This window comes from Ovis canadensis, chromosome 3 (genome assembly GCF_042477335.2).
Source record: "Ovis canadensis isolate MfBH-ARS-UI-01 breed Bighorn chromosome 3, ARS-UI_OviCan_v2, whole genome shotgun sequence".
Classification (NCBI taxonomy): Eukaryota; Metazoa; Chordata; class Mammalia; order Artiodactyla; family Bovidae; genus Ovis; species Ovis canadensis.
The window spans coordinates 179,964,009-179,988,602 of NC_091247.1; the positions used below are offsets into that span (position 1 = coordinate 179,964,009).

The 24,594-nt window shown below is 37.4% G+C and overlaps 1 protein-coding gene across 6 annotated transcripts in view; it reads left to right on the forward strand.

Moving 5' to 3' along the window:
* The first annotated feature begins 8,318 nt into the window (after positions 1-8,318).
* Positions 8,319-24,594, forward strand: part of WASHC4 (WASH complex subunit 4) — a 57,953-nt gene continuing 41,677 nt past the window's right edge. For 5 of the 6 annotated variants that reach the window (XR_011256039.1, XM_069585204.1, XM_069585205.1 and 2 more), the window contains exons 1-13: positions 8,319-8,492; positions 11,434-11,573; positions 12,490-12,543; positions 12,637-12,702; positions 13,494-13,539; positions 13,999-14,066; positions 18,411-18,493; positions 20,063-20,105; positions 20,743-20,846; positions 21,429-21,549; positions 23,170-23,293; positions 23,392-23,519; positions 24,339-24,499. Coding sequence is in view for 5 of the 6 variants with exons in the window: in XM_069585204.1 (XP_069441305.1) it covers positions 8,432-8,492; positions 11,434-11,573; positions 12,490-12,543; positions 12,637-12,702; positions 13,494-13,539; positions 13,999-14,066; positions 18,411-18,493; positions 20,063-20,105; positions 20,743-20,846; positions 21,429-21,549; positions 23,170-23,293; positions 23,392-23,519; positions 24,339-24,499 (1,199 nt within the window). In the remaining variant the exon portion in view is untranslated. Of the gene's footprint in view, positions 8,493-11,433; positions 11,574-12,489; positions 12,544-12,636; positions 12,703-13,493; positions 13,540-13,998; positions 14,067-18,410; positions 18,494-20,062; positions 20,106-20,730; positions 20,847-21,428; positions 21,550-23,169; positions 23,294-23,391; positions 23,520-24,338; positions 24,500-24,594 lie in introns of those variants that run through there. The other variant, XM_069585208.1, reaches the window with a different exon arrangement.

Here is a 24,594-nt window from a genome sequence, read left to right on the forward strand (position 1 = left end):
GAAGAGGTATTAATAGTAATCCTCTCTGGAGGAAGATAACATCATTCAGGCCCTCAACTTATCTCTATAATTTTTCACACTTAAAGACCAGGAAGCACTAAAAAATGATCAGGCTTATTAGGAAATAAGACCAATGGTAGAAAACCAAGAGGGAAAAGAAACCACCCACACACCAAACAACAGAATAGAGACATATAGATAATTCCAAATATTGGAATTATCAGAAAAGATGTCCTATATATACTGAGCTGAATAATAGATGCCCAAATATGTCTATGTCTTAATCCCCAAACCTGTGATTATTCTGTCTTATCTGTTTCAAGGGATTCTGTGGATGTGATTAGGTTAAGGCTCTTGAGAAAGGGAGATTAACCAGGATTATCTGCCTGAAAGTGAAGTCGCTCAGTCGTTTTTGACTCTTTGCTACCCCATGGACTGTAGCCCACCAGGGTCCTCTGTCCATGGGATTTTCCAGACAAGAATACTGGAGTGGGTTGCCATTTCCTTCTCCAGGGGATCCTTCCAACCCAGAGATCGAACTCAGGTCTCCCACATTGCAGGCAGACACTTTAACCTCTGAGCCAACAGGGAAGCCCTTATCTGCATGGGCCTGGTGTAATTATAAGATCCTTAGAAGAGGACCTTCTTCCCTGCTGGAAGACCTCTTCCTTGGTGGCTCAGATGGTAAAGTGTCTGCCTATAATGCAGGTAGACCCGGGTTCAATCCATGGGCTGGAAGGATCCCCTGGAGAAGGAAATGGCAACCCACTCCAGTACTCTTGCCTGGAAAATCCCATTGATGGAGGAGCCGAGTAGGCTACAGTCCATGGGGTCACAAAGAGTCAGACATGACTGAGCAGCTTCACTTAGAAGGAGAAGTCAGGAGAATCGATGTCTGTGGTCGATGTGATGGCAGAAGCTAGAGATTGGCATAATGCATGGAAGCCAAAAAAGGCAGGAAAGTGGATTCTCCCTCAGTGTTTCTAGGAGGACTCAGCCCTGCCAAAATCTTGATTTTAGCCCAGTGAGGTTCGTCTTGGACTTCTGATCTCCCTAACTGTAAGATAATAATCTGTTCTGTTCTAAGCCAATGAGTTTGTGGCAATCTATCATAGCAATAGGAAACCAACAGATAGCCTAATAGGGGACACAATTATATCAACATACAATTTACAAGAAGTAAATACTATGGAAGCACAGGGTTGGACTGCTCAGTCCAATATGGGATTCACAGAATGAGGAATACTCACACATATGATAATAACCCACATGATCCCATAATCATTGGTCACCCGTGAGTACAGGAATACAATGATGCTGAATGGCAGATTTTTTGAATAACTAAGAGGCTGTAACAAAAACTTCAATTTATCTCTAATTAACAAGTTGGATTTAATGAACATAGTACTTTGCATTCAGTACTTAACTTATTTTTTCCCAGGCTCATATGCATTTTCTCATTTCATCACTTATTAGGCTACAAATTAGGATACAAATGAAGTCTCAGAATATTTGAAAGAATTTATATTCTGCAGACCATCATCTCTGACCACATGCAGTTGAATTAGATTTCAATTTTGAATGATAAATCAAAAAATCCCCCTGCATTTGGAAACTTAAAAACACATTCAAGGGAATTCCCTGGTGGTCCAGTGGTTAAAACTTCATGCTTCCAATGCAGCGGGATTGAGTTTGATCCCTGCTCTGGGAACCAAGATATAAGAGCCCACTTGTCAAGCAGTACAAAAACAAACAAACAAACAAAAAAAAACCACAAGGTAGTTACATCCTCATCTCCCATAGCGAGGGAAGATAATATATAATTCCCAAAGTCAAAAATTAAAGAAATAATACTGCAATTATGCTATTTAGAGAAATGGAAGTAAATACTAAAATAATCAGCTGAAAAGATAAAATGATTGCTTTTGGGGAGAGGAAAATGGGAGAGCAGTCAGTGAAACTTTGCTATTTTTCACAACAAACTTTGTATAACTGCATTGTTCTAGACTAGGAGTTGGCAAATCTCTGTAAAGGGTTAGGCAGTAAACATTCTAAGCTTTGCAGGCCATATGGTAGACTTGTTGCAACTGCTTAACTATGGCTTAACAAAAGCAGCTAGAGACATTCCTAAACAAATGGATATAGCTGTATTCCAATAAAGCTTCATTATAGACACAGAAATTTGAATTTCATGTCATTTCAGGTGTCATAAAATATTTTTTCTTTTGAGTTTTTCAACCATTTAAAAATCGTAGTTTTGGAGCTGTATAAAAATAGACTGGATTTGGACTGAGCTATTGTTTGCTGATAACTGCTCTAAATGATATGTCTTTATATAACTATTAAAATAAACAAATAAAACCCAACACACCTCTTGCAAAGAAAGCTAAGACTAGCAGGAGACTTTATTTTTACCTTGATGAAGTGTACATTTTAAAACACTATAGCAAACAGCTTTCTTTTCATAGTGGGAGCAAGACAGAGATGTCTGTTATCACCACTTCTATTCAGCAGTATACAAGGCTCTAGAGAATGCAGTAAGACAATGAGAAAAAAATATAAGGATTAAAAAGGGAAACCAAAAATATCCTTATGCACAGACAAAATAACTGTTTAGGAAAGATGCAAAAGAATATGCAATTTGTTACAGTCAAATGGAGAATTTGACTGAATATAAGTTCCATAAATAAAAATCTATTACTTTGATACACCCACAAGAAACTGTTAGAAAACATTAAAAATAATACAGTTTATAATCGCAACCACTGAAAGCAAATTTCCTTTAAGAATAAGTCTATGTGACATGGACTTCTCTGGTTCAGTGGATAAGAGTCCCCCCACCAACAGAGGGGCCATGGGTTTGATACCTGGCCTGGGAAGATTCCACATGCTGCAGAGCAACTCAGCCTGTGTGCCACAACTGCTGAGACCATGTGCTGCAACTACTGAAGCCCTCAGGCCCTGGAGCCTGTGTTCGTTAATAAGAGAAGCCATGGCAATGAGAGGCCCGAGCATCCTGATGAAGAGTAGCCCCCATTCACTGCAACTAGAGAAAGCCTGTGTGCAGCAACAAAGACACAGCACAGCCAAAAATAAATTCATTAATAAAAGAATAAGTCTGTGTGCCGCAACTAAGACCTGGAACAGCCAAATAAATAAAAATATTTTTAAAAAAGAATAAGTCTGACAAAAGATATGCAAGAAGTTTATGAAAAGAAACCGCTGAAGTTCAGAAAGAAAAGAAAATTATACACTTGCTGAAAGACTTTAAGGAAAACCCAAATAAACGACAGTGTTAGAAAGATTCAATACCCATAGAAGAGAGATCTATTCCCACCAAACTGATTTAGTGCCATCTCAATTAGGATTCCAACAAGGTTTCCCATGGAACTCCATAAACTGAATAAAAAGTATTTGGAAAATCAAAGGGTCAAAAATAAAAATACCCCTGAGGAGAAAACAGGTATGGGGCTTGTCTAACTAGATAGCAACACTTAAAAATTTATTGTCATTAAGACTGGAGTTTTTGGTGTTGGGATGCATGTCTGACTCTTTGTGACCCCATGGACCATAGCCCTTCAGGCTTCTCTGTCCATGGAATTCTCCAGGCAAGAATACTGGAGTGGGGTGCCATTTCCTTCTGCAGGGGGATCATCCTATTCCAACCCAGAGATGGAACCTGGGTCTCTTGCATTGCAGGCAGATTCTTTACCATCTGAGCCATGAGGGAAATATATGAATTAACATTGTTGTTCAGTCACAGAGTCATGTCCAGCTCTTTACTACCCAATGGACTGCAGCACTCCAGGCTTCCCAGTCCTCCACTGTCTCCTGGAGTTTGCTCAAACTCATGTCCATTGAGTCGATGATGCCACCAACCATCTTGTCCTCTGCCACCCTCTTCACCTTATACCTTCAATCTTTCCCAGCATCAGGGTCTTTTCCAGTGAGTTGGCTCTTCCAATCAGGTGGCCAAACTATTGGAGCTTCAGCTTTGGCATCAGTTCTTCTAATTAATATTCCTGATTGATTTTCTTTAGAATTGACTGGTTTGATTTCCTTGCAATCCAAGTGATTCTCAAGAATCTTCTCCAGCTCCACAATTTGAAGGCATCAATTCTTCAGCACTCAGCCTTTTTTATGGTCCAATTCTCATATCCAAACATGACTAGTGGAAAAATCACAGCTTTTGCTATGTGGACCTTTGTTGGCAAAATGATGTCTCTGCTTTTTAATACACTTTCTGGGTTTGTCACAGCTTCCCTTGCAAGAAGCAAGAGTAGTAACATATTAGGAATCTTTTTGACAGATACACATAGGACTCTGACAAATTACTAACAGAAATGTCTTTAGTGAGTTATTACCATAGATTTTCTATTGTAAGAAACATATTTTAAACATATATTAAGAAACTAGTTCATCAAGACCTTAGCACTACTATCTATCTATACTATGTTTCGGTATGAAATAAACTTGTAGTTAAGTTTAAGTTGTGGGTAGAATAGTTAAGTGAAAGGATTGCTAGGTGCCCGTGGGCAGGCACATTCTAAGGGCAATTGTTTTAAAGTTCTTCGAAGCTGCCAAAATAGCATGATACTGTCCATATAAAATATTTCCCCTTCTAGTTCCAAGCTTATCTTTCAGAAAGTACTGTTAAGAGTGATGAAAGTAGAAAGAAGGGTATTTAATTTTCAAAATGATTATTTGCCTTCGATAGCCTATGCCTAAGAAATACAGAAAATCTGTTGTAATAAATAACTTTCAGAGAGCACATTTCAGTTAATAATGTGCTTTAGATTTAGCCTCTGACTTGTAGTTCTCTAGTAAAATTTGAAATTCTAGATATGGAACTTGATTTAAAGATATGCAAGCTCAAGACAGGCAATCCCTGTGATTTCTTTTAAAATTAGATTATAATGACTCAAAACAGCAAGCATTTTCATAGCATGTAGTTGTCATTGCTCTATACTTACGTGTATGAAGTAAATTAGTCCTCATAACAATCCTATGAGGATTTTCCTATTATTTGTCCCACTTTACAAATGAGGAAATAGAGGCAGAGGTTAAATTACTTGGCCCCAAACCCCATGGCTAGTAGGTGGCAGAGCTATGATTCAGACCTACACAGTTTGACTGTAGAAACTGTGCTTTTAGTTATTAAATGAAACTGCCTCTCACACTGATTTAATAGATTAGTGAATATGCAGATTCAAATTGCTCTGACCTTTAATTTCAATGTATCATAATGAGTTACTAGGGGATTAATTACAGTGATTAGCACAAACATGAAGAATATAGCACAGTCAAATTCATGATCACACAGAAGTAAAAGGAAAAAGTTTGCTAACCATTCAGCACTGATGTTTCCTGTTATTTTCAAAATTTTTCTTTTTTTCCTTTCTAAAATGCCCACTAAGACTGCAAGTACCACAGGGGTGGGATCCACCTTTCTTGTCTGTTTTTTTCCATAACAATCTCTACATCTAGCATGATGCCTTGTACCTAGTGGGTCCTCAAATATTTGACCAACTGCAGATTCAGGGGCCTCAAGGAATGTTCCTCAAGAGGCTGTTTACTTGCTTTGTTATTTTTGGTCCTATTTAAGACTACAGAAGACCTTCACAAATTCTCATTGCTAAAGATTAAAAGACATGTAAGTAGACACAATAAAACTTGAAAATTCACTTTCTAAGCACCAATACATACTCTTTTCCAGTTGACCACTGTCCTGTTCAGTGATTTCTCTTTCTTTTACTTACATGCACATATGCCAGTACAGGTTTATATGAAAACACAAAGGTAACCGCAAATACACATTTTCCTGCAACTACCTCCTGTAAGTTTCTCATGTCTCTATAAATCTACCACATTTCTTTGAACAGTCATCCAGTATTTCACAGTACAGACATATTAAACTTTATGTAATTACTCCCCATGGATGGACATGCACAGGGTTTCTTACTAGTATCTACTGAAAATCATGCAGCAATGAACACTGCTGTGCAAATACATGTAGACATGTAGCATTACTGAGTAACACGGATCCCTGCTCACTGAAAAGCCTGTTAACAGGTAGGCACAGGTAGCTCCTTGGACAGCAAGGAGGTCAAACCAGTCAATCTTAAGGGAAATCAACCCTGAATACTGTCTGGAAGGACTGATGCTGAAGCTGAAACTCTAGTATTTTGGTCATCTGATGCCAACAGCTGACTCATTGGATAAGTCCCTGAAGCTGGGAAGGACCGAGGGCAGAAAAAGAGGGCTCAGAGAATGAGATGGCTGGATGGCCTCACTGATGCAATGGACATGAACATGGGCAAACTTCAGCAGATGGTGAGGGCCAGAGAGGCCTGGCGGGCTGTAGTCCATGGGGTCTCAAAGAGTTGGACATGACCGCGCATCTGAACAACAACAACAACAACAAGTAGCCACTTCAACTGCGCTTCTTCCCTCTGGCTTTTTAAGAAGAGGTATGAATAGAGCCAGGGCTTCCCAGGCGGCTTCAGTTCAGTTCAGTTCAGTTGCTCAGTCGTGTCCAACTCTTTGCGACCCCATGAATCGCAGCACGCCAGGCCTCCCTGTCCATCACCATCTCCCGGTGTTCACTCAGACTCACGTCCATCAAGTCAGTGATGCCATCCAGCCATCTCATCCTCGGTCGTCCCCTTCTCTTCCTGCCCCCAATCTCTCCCAGCATCAGGGTCTTTTCCAATGAGTCAACCCTTCACATCAGGTGGCCAAAGTACTGGAGTTTCAGCTTTAGCATCATTCCTTCCAAAGAAATCCCAGGGTTGAGCTCCTTCAGAATGGACTGGTTGGATCTCCTTGCAGTCCAAGGGGACCTTCAAGAGTCTTCTCCAACACCACAGTTCAAACGCATCAATTCTTGGGCGCTCAGCCTTCTTCACAGTCCAACTCTCACATCCATACATGACCACAGGAAAAACCATAGCCTTGACTAGATGGACGGACCTTAGTCGGCAAAGTAATGTCTCTGCTTTTGAATATGCTATCTAGGTTGGTCATAACTTTTCTTCCAAGGAGTAAGCGCCTTTTAATTTCATGGCTGCAATCACCATCTGCAGTGATTTTGGAGCACCCCCAAAATAAAGTCTGACACTGTTTCCACTGTTTCCCCATCTATTTCCCATGAAGTGATGGGACCAGATGCCATGATCTTTGTTTTCTGAATGTTGAGCTTTAAGCCAACTTTTTCACTCTCCTCTTTCACTTTCATCAAGAGGCTTTTTAGTTCCTCTTCACTTTCTGCCATAAGGGTGGTGTCACCTGCATATCTGAGGTTATTGATCTTTCTCCCAGCAATCTTGATTTCAGCTTGTGTTTCTTCCAGTCCAGCGTTTCTCATGATGCACTCTGCATACAAGTTAAATAAGCAGGGTGACAATATACAGCCTTGACATACTCCTTTTCCTATTTGGAACCAGTCTGTGGTTCCATGTCCAGTTCTAACTGTTGCTTCCTGACCTGCATACAGATTTCTCAAGAGGCAGGTTAGGTGGTTGGGATTCCCATCTCTTTCAGAATTTTCCACAGTTTAGTGTGATCCACACAGTCAAAGACTTTGGCATAGTCAATAAAGCAGAAATAGATGTTTTTCTGGAACTCTCTTGCTTTTTCCATGATCCAGCAGATGTTGGCAATTTGATCTCTGGTTCCTCTGCCTTTTCTAAAACCACCTGCCAATGCAGGAGATGCCAGTTCAGTCCCTGGGTCAGGAAGATCACCTGGTGGGCTATGGTCCATAGGGTCGAAGAGAGTCGGACATGACTGAGCACGAAGCACGGAAGATGAGAGCTGTTGATTACAAGATAAACAGAGTAGTAAAATTCCTCGTCTAAATGTGTTCATAAAGTAACTCCTCTTGCACATTGTTCCCCTCCCCGCCCCCCTCAAGAGCAACCCGCATTGGGAGTGCAGGACAAGAGCGGCCAGAGCTCGTACGTTGGCGACCGGGAAATCGTTGGCTAAACTAGCTTCTGGTAAGTGCCTGGACAGCTATGTCCTAGTGGACCATGCCTTCCTATTAAGCCCTCACACCATCAATTTTGCCCTCTTTAGGTTAGAATGAGGGAGCAGTTCTTCTAGTATTAAAAAGTTCCTGGAGACTGCAGGGCTAAATTGAAGGTATAGAGATGTGGCGTGAGAAGTGAACTGGATGGTTGCGACGCCCAAGGAGGAACCAGGGGACACCTAAAGGGCCACCGCCACGGCTGTGGCTGCCTCACCGGCCCCCGCGGAGGACTCGGTTTCCCAGCGGCCCCCGCGGCCCGCAGGGGCGTCTAGCCCCGCTGGCCCTCGCGAGCGGGGGCGGGGCCGAAGCCGGAAGTCACGTGCTGCTACAGCCGCCGGGGTGAGGCCGCGGTCTTAGCGAAGGCTGGTTTGGGCTGTGACTGTGGTAGGCGCCGGGGTGATGGCGGTGGAGACTCTGTCCCCGGACTGGGAGTTCGACCGCGTAGACGACGGCTCACAGAGTAAGGGAGCGGCAGGGCGAGGGCTGCGGGTGGACGCTCATCGGCCCGCCGACGTCCGGGCAGCGCTCCTGCGGGAGGGCTTTGCGTTGCGGCGGGCGCGCAGCTTTCTGCGCTTTGGGGTGTGAGAGGGACGCGTTCGCGAACCTAACTTTCGGGGTCGGGAGCCCCAGTGATGGTGGGTCAGGCAGGCCCGGCCAGAGCTTGGCGTATGGGGCTGTGACTGTCCTGCGGAGCGCGCCGTGGCCCGGGGGGCGCGGCGTGTCCACTTGCTGCAGCCGGGGCCCCGGGCGGGGCACCCGCGGGGAGGTCCGCAACCTGGGGAGCGAAGGCGGCCTTGTCCTCGGTCTCCTGGGACTCTCGCCAGAGCCTCCGAGCGTGCAGTTTTAGGTGAGGTTGAGGTCCAGGTTCCTGTTTCGGTTTCCTGTTTTTCTTCGTTTTCCTCCCAAACCAACTTTGGGAAGTTTTGAGTGCTTTTGCCTTCATATTCTTAGAACTGTAGAAGGTAGCGAAAAAGAACTCAGGCGTGAAAAACAAACACGTGAACGTCAGTTTATTACCTTCCATGTCTTTTATTTAGGTTTAGTGGTATTTTTCAAAAAGTGACGCCCCATGGTTTCCAGCGCACCTAGACAGGTTTCGGAAATTAACAGCATATCTTCCTGCAGATTTTACTTCATAAAATTGGATTGTCTCATTTTAATTTAGAAGTCTAACCCCCGAAAACCTAACAAATTCAGTTCCACGTAGCAAAATTTAGATAGAGGTCAAGCTGTTTCATTGAAACTACTTAAGATGAATACACATTGGCAGTCTGTTTCTTATCTTTGGTAATATGAATCTGTATAGGTGATTTAAATAAGAGATAATAGGCCTTAACTGTTTTGTGAATTTGATTTTTTATGTAGTTTTCTCAAAAGGTGTAGTTTTTAAAAATTACATGTAAATTTTGCTTAATTTTTACAAAGACAGACACATTAGATGTATCTAGGTTTTATTAGCCTGTCAAAAGGGTGAGTTTAATTCAGGATGGTTAGCAGTTTCTCACAAAACTTTCCATGAGTTACTAGCTGTTACACAGCATGAAAAAACAATCCTGGTGGTAGTGACAGGATCTTTCAACTTGTTTGTGGAGAGGAGTCTGTCTTTGTTAAAGTGAACTGCACCTTGTCATGTATGAAGTTTTATGGATAGCGGTTCCTTATTCTGTATCTGTGAAATATTGGATTGAAGATATGTTTGGGTTTGAAAATGGTTCAGGTAGATTGAATCAATTCAATCTGATTCACTCAAAGATATTTTCCACACAAAGATAAAGGAATTCAGTCTCTTGGAAGTGATAAGCATGTTAATAGGTTTTTGGAATTTAGCTCTTGAAGAATCACTATAGAGTTCTTATTTCAGATCTTATTTTAACTTTTACCAGCTTAAAAACTTATTGGCAAGGAACTTTAAGTGTTATTACAGGTTTTCTCTTGCCTGCTACTTTAATTTCCAAACAGACTAAATGAATAATTCATTGGCATGTTTTTCTAGCGTTGTCATTAAGAAGTCATTTGCTGGTTAAATGCAGCTTTGGTCATTTCCCTTGTAACTAAAAATTAGACAGGTACTGGGGATTTTGAGAATCTTACATAGTTTTTTAAATTTAAGCTATAAGAGAGGGAAGAGCTCTCTTCTCTGGGCCTGGTTTTCATTAATTTTTGGAATATGACTCATTTATATTGTTTTCCAGAATTGCCTAGATTAACGCTATAATAAAGCAGGAACCTTAATTAAATGGATCCACCTGATTCCAGGTATTAACTAAATGAATCCACCTGATTCTGAACATTAGTTGCAAAATAGGGGAGAATGTGAAGCTAGGTCTTCACTGAGTTGGAAAATACTTACAGTTGCTTTGCATTGCTAATTTGAGGAGAGAAGTTTTACTTTTTTAAGAAGTCAGCAATTGAATAAAGTAATTCACATCAGTAAGAGAATCTGAGTTGGAGTTGAATTCGCTCCCTTTGGAATAAGTAATGATATAATGTATGGTGCTGAGTCACTTCAGTCCTGTCCCACTCTTTGCGACCCTGTGGACTGTAGCCCAGCAGGCTCCTCTGTCCTTGGGATTCTCCAGGCAAGAATACTGGAGTGATTTGCCATGCCCTCCTCCAGGGGGTTTTTTGAACCCAACATCTCTTTCATCTCCTGCATTGACAAGCAGGTTCTTTATCACTAATTTTGATGAGTAGGGAAACTTTTTTGTCCAGTTTATTCAATGACTTCTGGAGTCCTCTATTGTGTAAAGTCTGTAAATATCAATACAATATTCTGTACTCTGTGTCCTTTACTGGCTTTTCCGATTCTATTATGATAATTAAAACAATATATCTTGGGACATTATAAATATAAAATTAGCAATATAAATTGGGGCATTACAGAAATAATATGATGAAGCAGATCTAAAATCATTTCAAAAACAATATTTAGGTGTATTTTTAGGCTTAGTTTACTGTGTTTACTTAGTTTACTTTTAACTGTGAGCATTACAGTTAAAAATTTTGCTTCTATGACAGCTCAGATTTTTGCACCTAAATAGGTTTTTTGCACAAAGTAGTTATTTATTATTAAAATAGAGAATTGGGACACTGAGTTGTCTAAGGCATTTTCAGATTGTTTAGATTATGTGGTAAATGGTATAGTGACTTTGTCGTAGTACTTTATAGTTTTAAGGTGATTTCTTAAAGTACCATCTACTGTATGTACCATTATTGTACTTGGAAAAGACAGAAAGTTCAGTTACTGTTTAACTTTAGAACTTTATTTTCAAGAAGTCCAGACATTCTAGGGTGATACATTAACAATGCTTAGTATCTACTTTTCTGTGACTTTTGAGATTATTTGAAGTAAATGTCTTGTAATTCATTACTTTTCACAAACTTTTCAAATTTATATTTAGAAATTCATGCTGAAGTCCAGCTTAAGAATTATGGGAAATTTCTTGAGGAGTATACCTCTCAGTTGAGAAGAATTGAGGATGCACTGGATGACTCAATTGGAGATGTTTGGGATTTTAATCTTGATCCTATAGCATTAAAGGTTGGAATTTGTTTTATTTTTAATATATGTATACATTTTCAGAACATATATGCCTTGAAAACAGTGTTCAAAAATGGGATATATATTTTTATTTGGCATCTAGAGAGCTAAAAGAAACTTGGAGAAACATGGTTAATTTCCTTTTAACTTAGCTTAACTCTAAGCCATGCATGTGTTTTTTTTTTAAAGAATGATGCAAACTCCAGTCTTTGAGCTGACTTTTGTTTTTCATTATCAAGAAAATGAAGAGGGTTGGAATAGCATATTCGGGCTTTGTTTTCTTATTAAGACTATTTTACATACAGAAAAGTGTGTAGATTTAAAATATATTGTATAGTGAATTTTACCAAACATCTATTCCCTTGTAACTCATATCCCAGTCAAGATAAAGAATATTTCCATGATTTTTCAAAAGCTCCTTTATTCTATTTAGGGGCTCTTAATATGGGAGGTTTTATATATATATATATATATATTTATATTTATATATTTATATATAAAATAAGCTGCTCTGTTCCATTTTGAGGTGGTTCTGTTTTGTTTCATCTTTGAAACTATAGCCTCTTACTAAAATAATAACATTTTTTGAGCATTTATTATGTGCTAGACAGCTCCTAAGGCAGCAATGTTGACTTTCTTTAATAGCAACTTTCCTGAGATATAATTCGTGTATCATACAATTTCTTAGGTTTGTAGTGTATCCATAGACTTGTGCCACAGTCAATTGTAGAACATTTTCACCACTCCAGAAAGAAATCCTCTACGTGGTAGCAGTCCCCATCAGCTGTGGGACGGATGCTGAGTACAGGGTCTAACACAACTTTCAGTAAAATAGAGCTAGTCTCAATTTGTGTATTGAGAATTTTAATAATTTTTTTCAAATTAAAAAGGAATTTATTTTCCTTTGTTTCTATAGCTTTTGCCTTATGAACAGTCTTCCCTTTTGGAACTCATCAAGACTGAAAACAAGGTACAGATTCCTAAACCTAAAAATCTATTTTTAAAAATGCTTTGTCTTCTGTAATTTACTTCTTTCCTTTTGTATTTTTCTCCGTGAAACTAGGTCCTAAACAAAGTCATCACTGTTTATGCTGCACTTTGTTGTGAAATCAAGAAATTAAAATATGAGGTAATTATTTGTACTTTTTAAGACATTAAAAACATGATTTACAAGGAAATATGAAAAAGAAAGCAAATATGTGCTTATATGTGTAAGTGTGCACAAATATTTCATGAAGATTGGGTGAGCTATATATTTAACAATAATAATTGAGACCATTCACTAAGTACTATTTACCAAATACCATGCTAACCCTATTAACAGCAATAACCACTCTGGGCGGTACATGAGGAATAGATGAGAACACTGAAGCTTAAAAAGGGTGTCACTCATCTAACATTTTATTGGTAGTAATGGTTTGAGTCTGGGCCTGCGTTCCTTCTGTATTACTTGTCATATATACCAGATCTTCTGGATATAACTGATTTTTTTTTTTAAAAAAGGTTCGAATTTTTAATGATTTGTGTTTCCTCACCCATGAGCCATTGAAACTGGTAGATGGTAAACTTCATCTTTTCTTCTTTAGATTTTTTTAAAAGTTTATTTTTCTTTTTTACGTTTTTGGTACTACATGGTTGCTTTCTTTCATGAACTTGTGAGAGGACGTTGGACAATTAGAGTGGTCAGATAAAACAAAGTAAAGGCTAAAAAAATTAAGAAGTAACTTTGAGTATCAGTAGTGTCTTTGGTATTCTAAAGATAGATTGAATTTACCTATATTATAAGCAGTTTTTGATGTTAAGTAAATTTGTGTGTATGATGTAGTCATCTGTGTATTATTAAATAAGGATAATGAAGACAGCCTAGGAATTTAAAAACAAAATAGCAACCTTTAAAATTATTTTAATTTTTTTAAACAGGCTGAAACTAAATTTTATAATGGTCTCTTGTTTTATGGAGAAGGAGGTAAGTTTTAAAATTTCACATTGTAATGTTGTGGTGCCTTTTTTGAGATTGAAATAAAATTAAATGACAGTTCTAGGACTTTTATGATCATGTGAAGTGTTTGAGCAGTGAACAGTCACATTTTTTTGTTGGTTTGAGTTTTTGTTTAGTAAATAGGTGAAAACCTCAGTGAACAAGCGGCAGGAAATTCTGTGTAAAACTGATTTGTGAATATTTTTATAAATTACAAAGCACAATAGCTAGATGAGGATTTTCCTTGAATTCGTTAAATAGTGGGACAGATGGTTGCTTTTAATTGTGTGATTAATGATTGTTTCATTTTTCTCTTTAGTGTAAAATTCTATTTTTCATACTAGCCAGATTAGAAGATGTCCTAATGAATAAAAATCATTTTCCTTTTTTGATATTGATTCACTTTAAGATAAAAACTTGAAATATTCTTCATGTTGCCTTTTAAAGCTACAGATTCCAGCATGGTGGAAGGTGATTGTCAAATTCAAATGGGAAGATTTATTTCATTCTTACAGGTAAGTGGTTTTTACTTTTTATTGAGTTTTTTTTTTCCCCCCAAAAGTTTGAGTAAATCACGTAATCAGAAAAGAGTTCTGAAATGTCAGATGCTAAGAAATTGTACTCTGAGGTTAAGGCACTTTGTTGCTATTGGATTATATTTAAAGAGATTGTAATTCCTGAAAGATTTTCATAGCATTTTTAGTGACATAGGCTATCAAAATAAGTTTCTTTGTATAATTTAATTTATGGACAGTTTATCACCATGCCTCTTAAAACAATTTAAAGTTTGTACCTAGTAGGAAAAGATAATTTATGTTAGAAAAAGTGGCGAATGGAGATCATTAAGCTGTTATATGGACAAGGATGAAGTTTTAAAGGCAGCAGCGTATGCTGCTTTTAACCAGATGTTTCAATTTAGATATACTTTTCATTACTGTAAAGTTTTATTTTACAGTGTCAAGTTATTCTAGGTCTCTTGATTTATCAAAAGAATGAAATAAGTTCTGTTTCTCCCCTCCCTGTTGTAAAAGCAGTACTTAAATGACGAAAGCAAAAACTAGAAATCAGGAAACAATAGCCATAATCCCACTTACCTTCTGACTGTTGGATATAAGATTTGATGTATTTCATGCTAATATGTTCAAATCTTTCATATGTTTACCATTTTGTTTTGGTCTTCTCACCTAATTGAGAGCATTTTGTTGCAGTTGTCCTCTGTGATGGTACATGTCAGTTAGGGTTCAGTCCAAAAGCAAGTATCACACAGGATATTTCAAAAGCGGAGATTTAAAAGAGCAACCATTTGGTCCAGCAATACCATTCTTGGGTATATATTCTGAAAAGATGAAAACTCCTAATTTGAAAAGTTAATGTGCACCCCAGTAATACAACACTGTTTACAGTAGCCGAGACATGGAAGCAACCTCAGTGCCTGTCAACAGATGAATGGATAAAGAAGATGTGGTATATACATACACAATGGAATATTACTCAGCCACAGAAAAGAATAAAGTCATGTCATTTGTAGCAACATGGCTGGACCTCGAGGTTATCATACTATAAGTGAAGGTAGAGAAAGACAAATATATCGCTTATGTGTGGGATCTAAAAAATAATACAAATAACTTGTTTACAAAACTGAAACAGACTCACAGACATAGATAACAAGCTTATGGTCACCACAGGGGAAAGGTGGGAAGAAAGATAAATTAGAAGTATGGGATTAACAGGTACACACTACTATACGCAAAACAGGTAAATAGCAGTGATTTACTGCATAGCACAGGGAACTGTACTCAGTTTTTTAAATTAACCTATAATGGAAACGAACCTGAAAAAAATATATTGTTGAATCACTTTGCTGTACCCCTGAAACTAATAAAATATTGTAAATCAACTGTACTTCAATTAAAGGAAAAAAGAATATATATTAAATCTAGAGAATTGGTTACATAAGAATTGGAGGGCTGAAAGGAAGAACAGTGAGGTAAGCCAGAGGACACAAGTATCACCTCTACATCTAGGGTTAAAAAGGAAAAAGGTTCAGGTTGTTAGAATCTGAGAGCTAGGAGGAGGAGCCCCAGGGAATTAGTGTTAATATCGTAGCTCTGAGGAATCAGTGCTGCCTGGCTGCTGCTGGTAGAGTTTAAAATTAAATATTGCTTCTGGGGTTGCTAAGAATTGGACACGACTGAGCGACTTCACTTTCATGCCTTGGAGAAGGAAATGGCAACCCACTCCAGTATTCTTGCCTGGAGAATCCCAGGGACGGGGGAGCCTGGTGGGCTGCTGTCTGTGGGGTCACACAGAGTCGGACAGGACTGAAGTGACTTAGCAGCAGCAGCAGCAGCAGTGCTGAAAGAAGCTGGAGCCTGGGGCAAGTTGTAATTGCTGGGTTGAACTGCGCCTGCCTGGATTATGTTGATAAAAACGGCAAGAAATAGAAAGGATGTCCTTTTCCTGCCTTTAGGTCTCCTTTTAGTGCCACCTGTTGACAAAGCCTAACAAGAAGCCTGCTGAGCTGGGGTCTGAGAAATGTTGATTTGCACGGTTGAAGTGAAGGTGTCAGTTTCTCCTTCTGGTTTTGTCAAATTTTGCATTTCTTATTTTGAGGACATTTTATTTGGTGCTTATGAGTTTAGAATTGTTAATAATTCCCAGTAAATGTAATTGTTTATTGTGTGATGACCTTCTTAAACTGTGATAATTACGTATATAATATATAATTACATACGTATTAGCTATACTAATGCTAATAAAATCTATTTGATATTACTGTCACTGCCCCAGCTCTACTTTAGTTAGCATTTTCTTTTTTTAAAATTCTTTTTTATTCTTTCAGCCTTTCAGTGTCATTATGTTTCAGTTGTGTTTCTCTAAAACTGGGTCTATTTGGATTTTGCTTTTTTATATAATCTGAAAATTTTTGTGTTTTAATTGGTTCTTTTTCTAAATTTTATAGTCCATTATGCATCAGGACTCATTTCTGCCTTTTGCTTTGTGCTTTCTATTTGTCTTGCATTTTCTAGTCTTTGCTTTGCTTTTATTAGATTTATAGAAGTTTAATAAGAGATAACTGGAGCTGTTTAAGTAAAATGGAAATGCATTATTTTCACTTTTAAAACATTTAAATTGTGGATCTCACAGCTGCATATAATTTCATTTTATACATTCAACAAATGTTTTGGGAGCCTAGCATATGTTAGAAACTGTTATTGGTGCTTGGGATACAGCAGTGCACAAAACCAACAAATTTCTGCCCACAGAGAGCTTATTGTTTAGAACAGCCATAAATTTAATTAGATTCTAAATAAGATAGGTGTGAGTTCAGTTCAGTCACTCAGTTATGTCCGACTCTTCGCAACCCCATGAACCACAGTACGCCAGGCCTCTCTGTCCATCACCAACTTCCGAAGTCTACCCAAACCCAGGTCCATGGAGTCAGTGATGCCATGGAGTCAGTGATGCCATGCAGCCATCTCATCCTCTGTTGTCCCCTTCTTCTGCCCTCAATCAGGGTCTTTTCCAGTGTTAGCTCTTCACATCAGGTGGCCAAAATATTGGAGTTTCAGCTTCAACATCAGACCTTCCAATGAACACCCAGGACTGATCTCCTTTAGGATGGACTGGTTCGATCTCCTTGCAGTCCAAGGGACTCCCAAGAGTCTTCTTCAACACCACAGTCCAAAAGCATCAATTCTTGGTGCTCAGCTTTCTTTATAGTCCAACTCTTACATCCATACATGACCACTGGAAAAACCATAGCCTTGACTAGACAGACCTTTGTTGACAAAGTAATGTCTCTGCTTTTTAATGTGCTGTCTAGGTTGGACATAACTTTCTTTCCAAGGAGTAAGCGTCTTTTGATTTCCTGGCTGCAGTCACCATCTGCAGTGATTTTGGAGCCCACAAAAATAAAGTCAGCCACTATTTCCCTATCTATTTGCCAGGAAGTGATGAAACTATATGCCATGATCTTTGTTTTCTGAATGATGAGCTTTAAACCAGCTTTTTCACTCTCCTCTTTCACCTTCATCAAGAGTCTCTTTAGTGCTTCTTCACTTTCTGCCATAAGGGTGGTGTCATCTGCATATCTGAGGTTATTGATATTTCTCCCGGCAGTCTTGATTCCAGCTTGTGCCCAGCATTTCTCATGATGTACTCTGCATATAAGTTAAATAAGCAGGGTGACAGTATACAGCCTTGACGTACTCCTTTTCCTATTTGGAACTAGTCTGTTCTATGTCCAGTACTAACTGTTGCTTCCTGACCTGCATACAGATTTCTCAAGAGGCAGGTCAGGTGGTCTGGTATTCCCATCTCTTTAAGAATGACACACACATTCCTGGGAAAACCTATATTTCTTTTAATGTGTGCCAAGCCTGTTAATAGGTAGAGTTAAAGGTTATAAACATTTGAAGTTATTTCAGAGTGATTTCTGAAGACCCTTTCCCTTCCTTGTCACACTTTCTAAACTGGCAGCTTTTGAGCTTCATTCATTCAGATGTTCATTTAATAGGCAGAAATTGAGAAGCAGTTGAAGATTAACCACCATATTGGACAGTGGCTATTTAAAGAGGGAGTAAGACAGCCTCTGTCACTTAGGAATTATATGAGCAGTGAAAGCAAGACTTAAATACAAGGATGAATGAAATGCTATGGAGGCAAAGAGGTAGAAATGACCGTGGGAGGTGAGTGAAGAACTGCTTGAAGGATGCTTGAAGTTGTCTTATTGCAGGTTAACTGGAGATTTTTACTGGAAAACAGTTTTGTTTATGTTTAGCATTGTTAACATAAAACACAGTCAGAAATGATGACATTTACTCAACTTGTAACATATACTCAACTTGTCATTTCAGGAACTGTCTTGTTTTGTTACGAGGTGCTATGAAGTAGTGATGAATGTGGTCCATCAGCTGGCTGCCCTCTATATCAGTAACAAGTAATGGATTTTAAAAGTCATTTTGCATTTTTAATAGAGATGTGGGGAATGGTTTTTCTTTTTTTTTTATTTTATTTTTTTTTAGTTTTTTATTTTTTAAATTTTAATGTCTTTAATTCTTACATGGTTTTTCTTAAGCTAGCTAAATATCTAAAAGTTTTTCGTGTGTTTACTCACTCATTCCTTCAGTCACTTATTCAGCTTTCTTTGAACACACATGATGTTTTAAACACTCCTTGATGTGTATAATGCAGAGGTTAGTAAGACAGTTTATACCGTGGTGCAGGAACCCATTATCTGTCTGAATGAGAATGTTGACAGAACAATCTTTAATTGTAGAGAATAGGGCTAATATAGAATGTACTGAGTTCTCTTGACTTACTGCTTTCCTTTACATTGAAGTATTCTTTGCTCATTAGAATCATGTGACACTTAAACTATTGAATCTTAGGGAGAGGGGACTAGATAATCTATAATTCTAATGATCTTCCAAGTTTGGATATCATTGCCCTAAATCAAGAAAAATGATCAAATTGTCATAGTTAGTATTCCTAACCACCACAGAGTAATATCTTGTATTTGATTAAAACTTTATACTTAATTTTTCCCACTCACTTATAATCTTAAAATACCTTTGTTTAGGTATATGATTAGGAGTTGTCAGTTGTGAGAAGAGAGATAACTGAGGCCCAAAGATGTGCGAAAATTCCATAGCAGTTTCAGTCTGATTCTTTCGGTCACCGGTCCATTCATTGTTCTTCCTATTCCATGCTGCATCTTAACTCTTTATAAAGTGGAAGAGTGTGTTTCTCATTCTCATGTGTTTCTGCTCTGTCAGATATTTATTTTATGTTCTGTGTTTTCACTAAAGTTCTCCTCATGGCAGAAGGGAATGAGAGCATAGCTACCCCAGCCCCCCGTAGAACCTGGTGTGTGATTCAGAGAGACCCCTCTCTACCACACCCCCGTCCTAGAAAGATGAAATTTATTTGAATTTTGTGTTTAATTTTTAAAGTATTCTATCTTGCAGAATATTTATACATGCTTTAATGTATAAGTATTAATTTATTTACTGTTGAGTAGGTTGACTTTCTGGGAGGTAAAATTGAATTGTCCTGGGGCTTTGATTTTAGTGTAATCCCATCTGTATGCATTGTTTTCTCAGTAGGGATGAAAACTCTAGAAATAAACCCAACTGGAGAGAGGACTACTTTGCAAATGCCAGTTTGGGTAGGATAGCAAAGATTCTAGTTGAAAATGGAAAAATTCTAATAGTTCAGCAATAAATGAGAATCAGTTTTGTTATTTCTCTGCTTCATCCCAAGCTAGATGGGCCACGTATTGACGTATGCCTGCCCACTGAGTTGGGTATAGGCAAGGAGAGTACGTTAGTTCTCTTTTTGGGTGTGGACTATGATAGTAAACTTGTGTTGTGTAAATTTTAGTGACTAAAGCCTAAATAAAAGTAAATACATTTTTAAATTCCAAGAGGCTTTTTCCTTAAAATAAACATGAACTGTGACCAAAAAATGAGGTTTTCTTTTAAACTTGGATGTTATTTTATTACAGGATTGCACCCAAAATTATAGAAACAACTGGAGTTCATTTTCAGGTAAAAGTAATTTAACTTGTAAAATAATAATTTTTAGTGTATTTTACTTTGACATTTATATGATTGGGGAGTACTACACTTATTGCAAAGCTATTAAAGGATTTCTTTCTTTTGCATTTCTTCTCTCATTTGTGAACTTGATGCGTTATTGACCCACCGTGAGTGTAACTCTTCCTAGTATTGGCCCAATACAGACTCTCGAAATCAGTGGTCCTCAGCCTTTTTGGCACTAGGGACCACTTTTTTGGAAGACAGTTTTCCACAGACCACAGGGGTGGGGGAAAAGGGGGTGAATGGATGGTTTGGGGATAATCCAAGCACATTACATTTACTGTGCACTTTATTATTATTACGTCGGCTCTGTCTCTGATCATCAGGCATTAGATCCTGAAGGTTGGGGACCCCTGCTGTAAGTGGTCTGAGAGAATCTACTGTATCGTGATTAAGGATGAAATTTGGGTGAAGGGTTTTCCAATTTTAGGCTGTTCCACCTTGAGTATTAGTAGTTTCATCTGTAGCTTAACTTTCCTACTGCTTTAAGTTAGTAATTATCCCAAGTGTGTTTAACTTTAAAATCCACCTGAAGTTTAACTTCTAACTAGTGATTAAATGATAATCATTAAAGGTTTTTTGACAGACTATGTATGAGCACTTGGGAGAGCTGCTAACAGTTTTGCTTACCCTGGATGAAATTATTGATAACCACATCACATTAAAAGACCACTGGACTATGTACAAAAGGTGAGCCAACTAAAATGTTAAAAATGCTCTCTTTGTACAGTTAATGTATTACTAAAAAATAAATATAAATAGTACAGATCCTTTAAGAGACCTGAAGGTACATATTTAGAAGGATCTCATTTCAGATTTTCTTTGAGGACAGTAACCATTCTTCTAATTGCAGATGGGCTTTTTGAGAGTATGATATACTTGTATAAAGCATCCTAATTCTTAAAGTGTAGTGAATGTTAATTTGACTATTTTAGGACCCAAGTTTATTTTCCTTGTTCTATACAAGTAACATTTATTCTCAGCTTGGTTTTGTTTTATATTCCAAACTTTTTAAAGTGAAGGCATTTTATTTTATTCAATCTATTACGTTTTCACTAAATTTTATCTAGAGAGTACCAGGTATCTGAATTGAAGATGATATAAAAAGGTATGTGATTAGAAATTTAAATATCTTAGGATTGTTTTTGTTCAAATTTTCAAATGTGTAGAGCCAAATAAGTAATGACAAATATAGAACTTTGATTTGGGGGGATAGTTTTAATATAAGAATTTAATGGCAAATTGAAGGTCTTTCTCCTCCTTTTCTACAAGGTTACTGAAATCTGTTCATCACAATCCTTCAAAGTTTGGAATTCAGGAAGAAAAGCTAAAGCCATTTGAAAAGTTCTTGCTGAAGCTAGAAGGGCAGTTACTTGATGGAATGATATTTCAGGTATGAGAGCTGTATCAGACTGTAATAAATGGGCTTCTGTTAGTAGACCCAGCTCAGAATTGTAGTGGGGCACTTTTATAACATTATTGTGACTGTATTTTTCTTTAAAAGTGCTCAAGCTTAAAACATTGATTATGTTGTAAAATATAATTATGTCAGTATCTAGTAGGTAATGAAATTAACAGTATATTGGTTGTATTTGGGATAAAGTTTTTTTTAATTATGTAAAATGATAGAACTGTTTGAGGATTAGTATGTAAACAGTTGTGTCAAGCATTTTTTTTTTGTTGTTTATCTCTAGATTTTAGGTTTGTGAAACAGCCTGTTAAAAGTCTGTTTTAATTCTTCCTACACAGGGAATATAATTTGGATCTATACAATTCAGGTAGCTTCTAACCACATGTAGCTATTTAAGTTTAAATCACCCTCTGCCATACTAGCAACATTTCAAATGCTTACTAGCCACATATAATATAATTATCACACTTGTGTGTGTGCTCAGTCATGTCTGACTCTTTGCAGCCCCATGAACTGTAGCCCTCCAGTCTGCTATGTCCATGGCATTCTCCAGGCAAGAATATTGGAATGGGTTGCTGTTTCCTTCTCCAGGGGATCTTCCCGACTCAAGGATCAAACTCACATCTTCTGTGCTGGCAGGCAGATTCTTTGCTGCTGAGTCACAGGGAAGCCCTCACACCTTAAACTTAATATGTTACATGCCAGTGGTATCTCAGTAAAACGGGGAGCGGGGGGAGAGTCAGCTGTGGCTAACAGTCATACCAGTCAGCACATATAGAAAACATTTCCATCATCAGAGGAAGTTCTGTTAGATGGCACTGCTTTGGTAGTGTTCACCAGAAGTTGGCATTACAGTACACCCTTGAACAGCATGGGTTTGAACTGCACGGGTCCACTTATGTATGGATAGATTCAATAGTAAATGCTATAGTATTACACCGTCCATAGTTGGTTGAATCCAAGTATGGAGAGGAACTGTGGATACAGAGGGCTAGCAATAAATTATATGTGATTTAACCCCCACTTGTTCAAGGTTCGACTGTATATTCCATTTAAAATCTATTTCAAGGTTACCTTTAATTTATATTTTAGATGGTCACAATTTTTACAGAATGATCACAGCTCTTGTTTGTACCAATTTAAGTACAAATCCATTAATTTTAGAAGAATTTTTTTCTTTGATTCTTCTTCTAGGAGCCATTTCTACACATGATGTATTAAAGTGCTAAGAGAGTAATTGTAACCAGAAAAAATAAAGTCTCTTCTTAAAAGTGTAAATTAAAATAATAAAACATGCTTTCCCATGCTTCATCAGATACACCTTCTGTACATTACCAAGCTCCACTGTGTCCCTTCATGTAGGATTGCAGATTTTCACTTCAGTTTTATTACTTTCATATAACTGGTGCTCAGATATATAAGTATATACACGTTCCCCATTCAGAAAGATTTAGATATTGGATTAGATTAAAAACTTGAGCCTCAGTAAAATTAAAATGATGAATGTAGGATTTTATCACTCTATATTTAATTCTGTTTCATAGCATATTAAGTCATAATAACTAATGAGAGTCTACATTTCTCTAAATGTTTCCTGTGTAGACCTGTATAGAACAGCAGTTTGATTCTCTCAATGGAGGAGTATCTGTGTCGAAAAATAGCACTTTTGCTGAAGAATTTGCACATAGTATTCGCTCAATTTTTGCAAATGTAGAAGCCAGACTTGGTAATGTAAAATACATTTTTTTTTGTTTGTAAAGTTTTCATTTCCTTTAAAGCAGAACTGTAAGTATACTCTGTTTTTCTCTCATGTTGTTTTATAAGGAGAACCTTCTGAAATTGATCAGAGAGACAAGTATGTGGGAGTTTGTGGACTCTTTGTATTGCACTTTCAAATTTTTCGAACTGTCGATAAAAAGTTTTACAAGTCTTTATTGGACATTTGTAAGAAGGTAAGAATTTGTAACTTCTGTTTTTTTCAATTTGAATAGATGGAAAAGATTTTGGATAAAACTAGATATTTTAAAATGTGTTTTATTCCTGCTTACAAAAATGGTAATTTTTGTAATAGTTATAAAACTAATAGCATAATATTCATTTAAAAAACTAAGCTGTCCAAAAATAAGTAACCTTGTACATAAAAATATCCCATAATATAAATACAGATTAGTAGGTGCTTTTCTGGGTCTTTTCCTGTACATTAACTTCCTATTACTACATTTTTCTCTTCTCTTTCTCTTCCTTCTTTTTGTCATTCATTCCCACTATTGAAGTAGGAAAAATATGAAATAATTTTTTTTTCCTGTCTTTGCTATTTCCATGGTGTGGTGCCTGATTTCACAGTTGAAAATTTTAATATTGTGTAGAATCAAGTATAGTGACCATGAGACCCCAGCCATCGTGGATATGTATTTTGCATTTTTTCACTAATATAAAGTGAAAGTAAAGGTTGTAATGTTTCAAGTTTCTGTTTAATTTTTACATATTTTTGTTCATCTGAAAATCCATGAGTGTGTTTAAGTGTGTGTGCACATGCATATGTATGTTTAATATTTAGGCAGAGTAAAATTAATGTCATGCTCCACACCAGATACAGGAATGCCTTGCCATGAATTCTGTGCCATGTTAACATAATTTTTCATATTAATGAGTATCTTTTTATAATTTTCTTGAAATAAATTGTCTTCCTTTGGCTGTTGTCAGTCTGTTAAGCAGTTCATTATTTAGCCTGCATTTAATGATTTCCCCCTTTATTATATTTCCTGTTTCAGGTACCAGCGATCACTCTAACTGCTAATATTATTTGGTTTCCTGATAATTTTTTGATCCAGAAAATACCAGCAGCTGCCAAACTTCTGGACAAAAAAAGTCTTCAGGCCATTAAAATACATAGAGATACTTTCCTACAGCAGAAAGCGCAGTCACTTACCAAGTAGGTTTTATAAGTACCTATAATGAAAATATTTATATATTTTTATATTTCAGCTCTTACACTGATTCTGAATGTATGAAAAGCATTTGAATTAT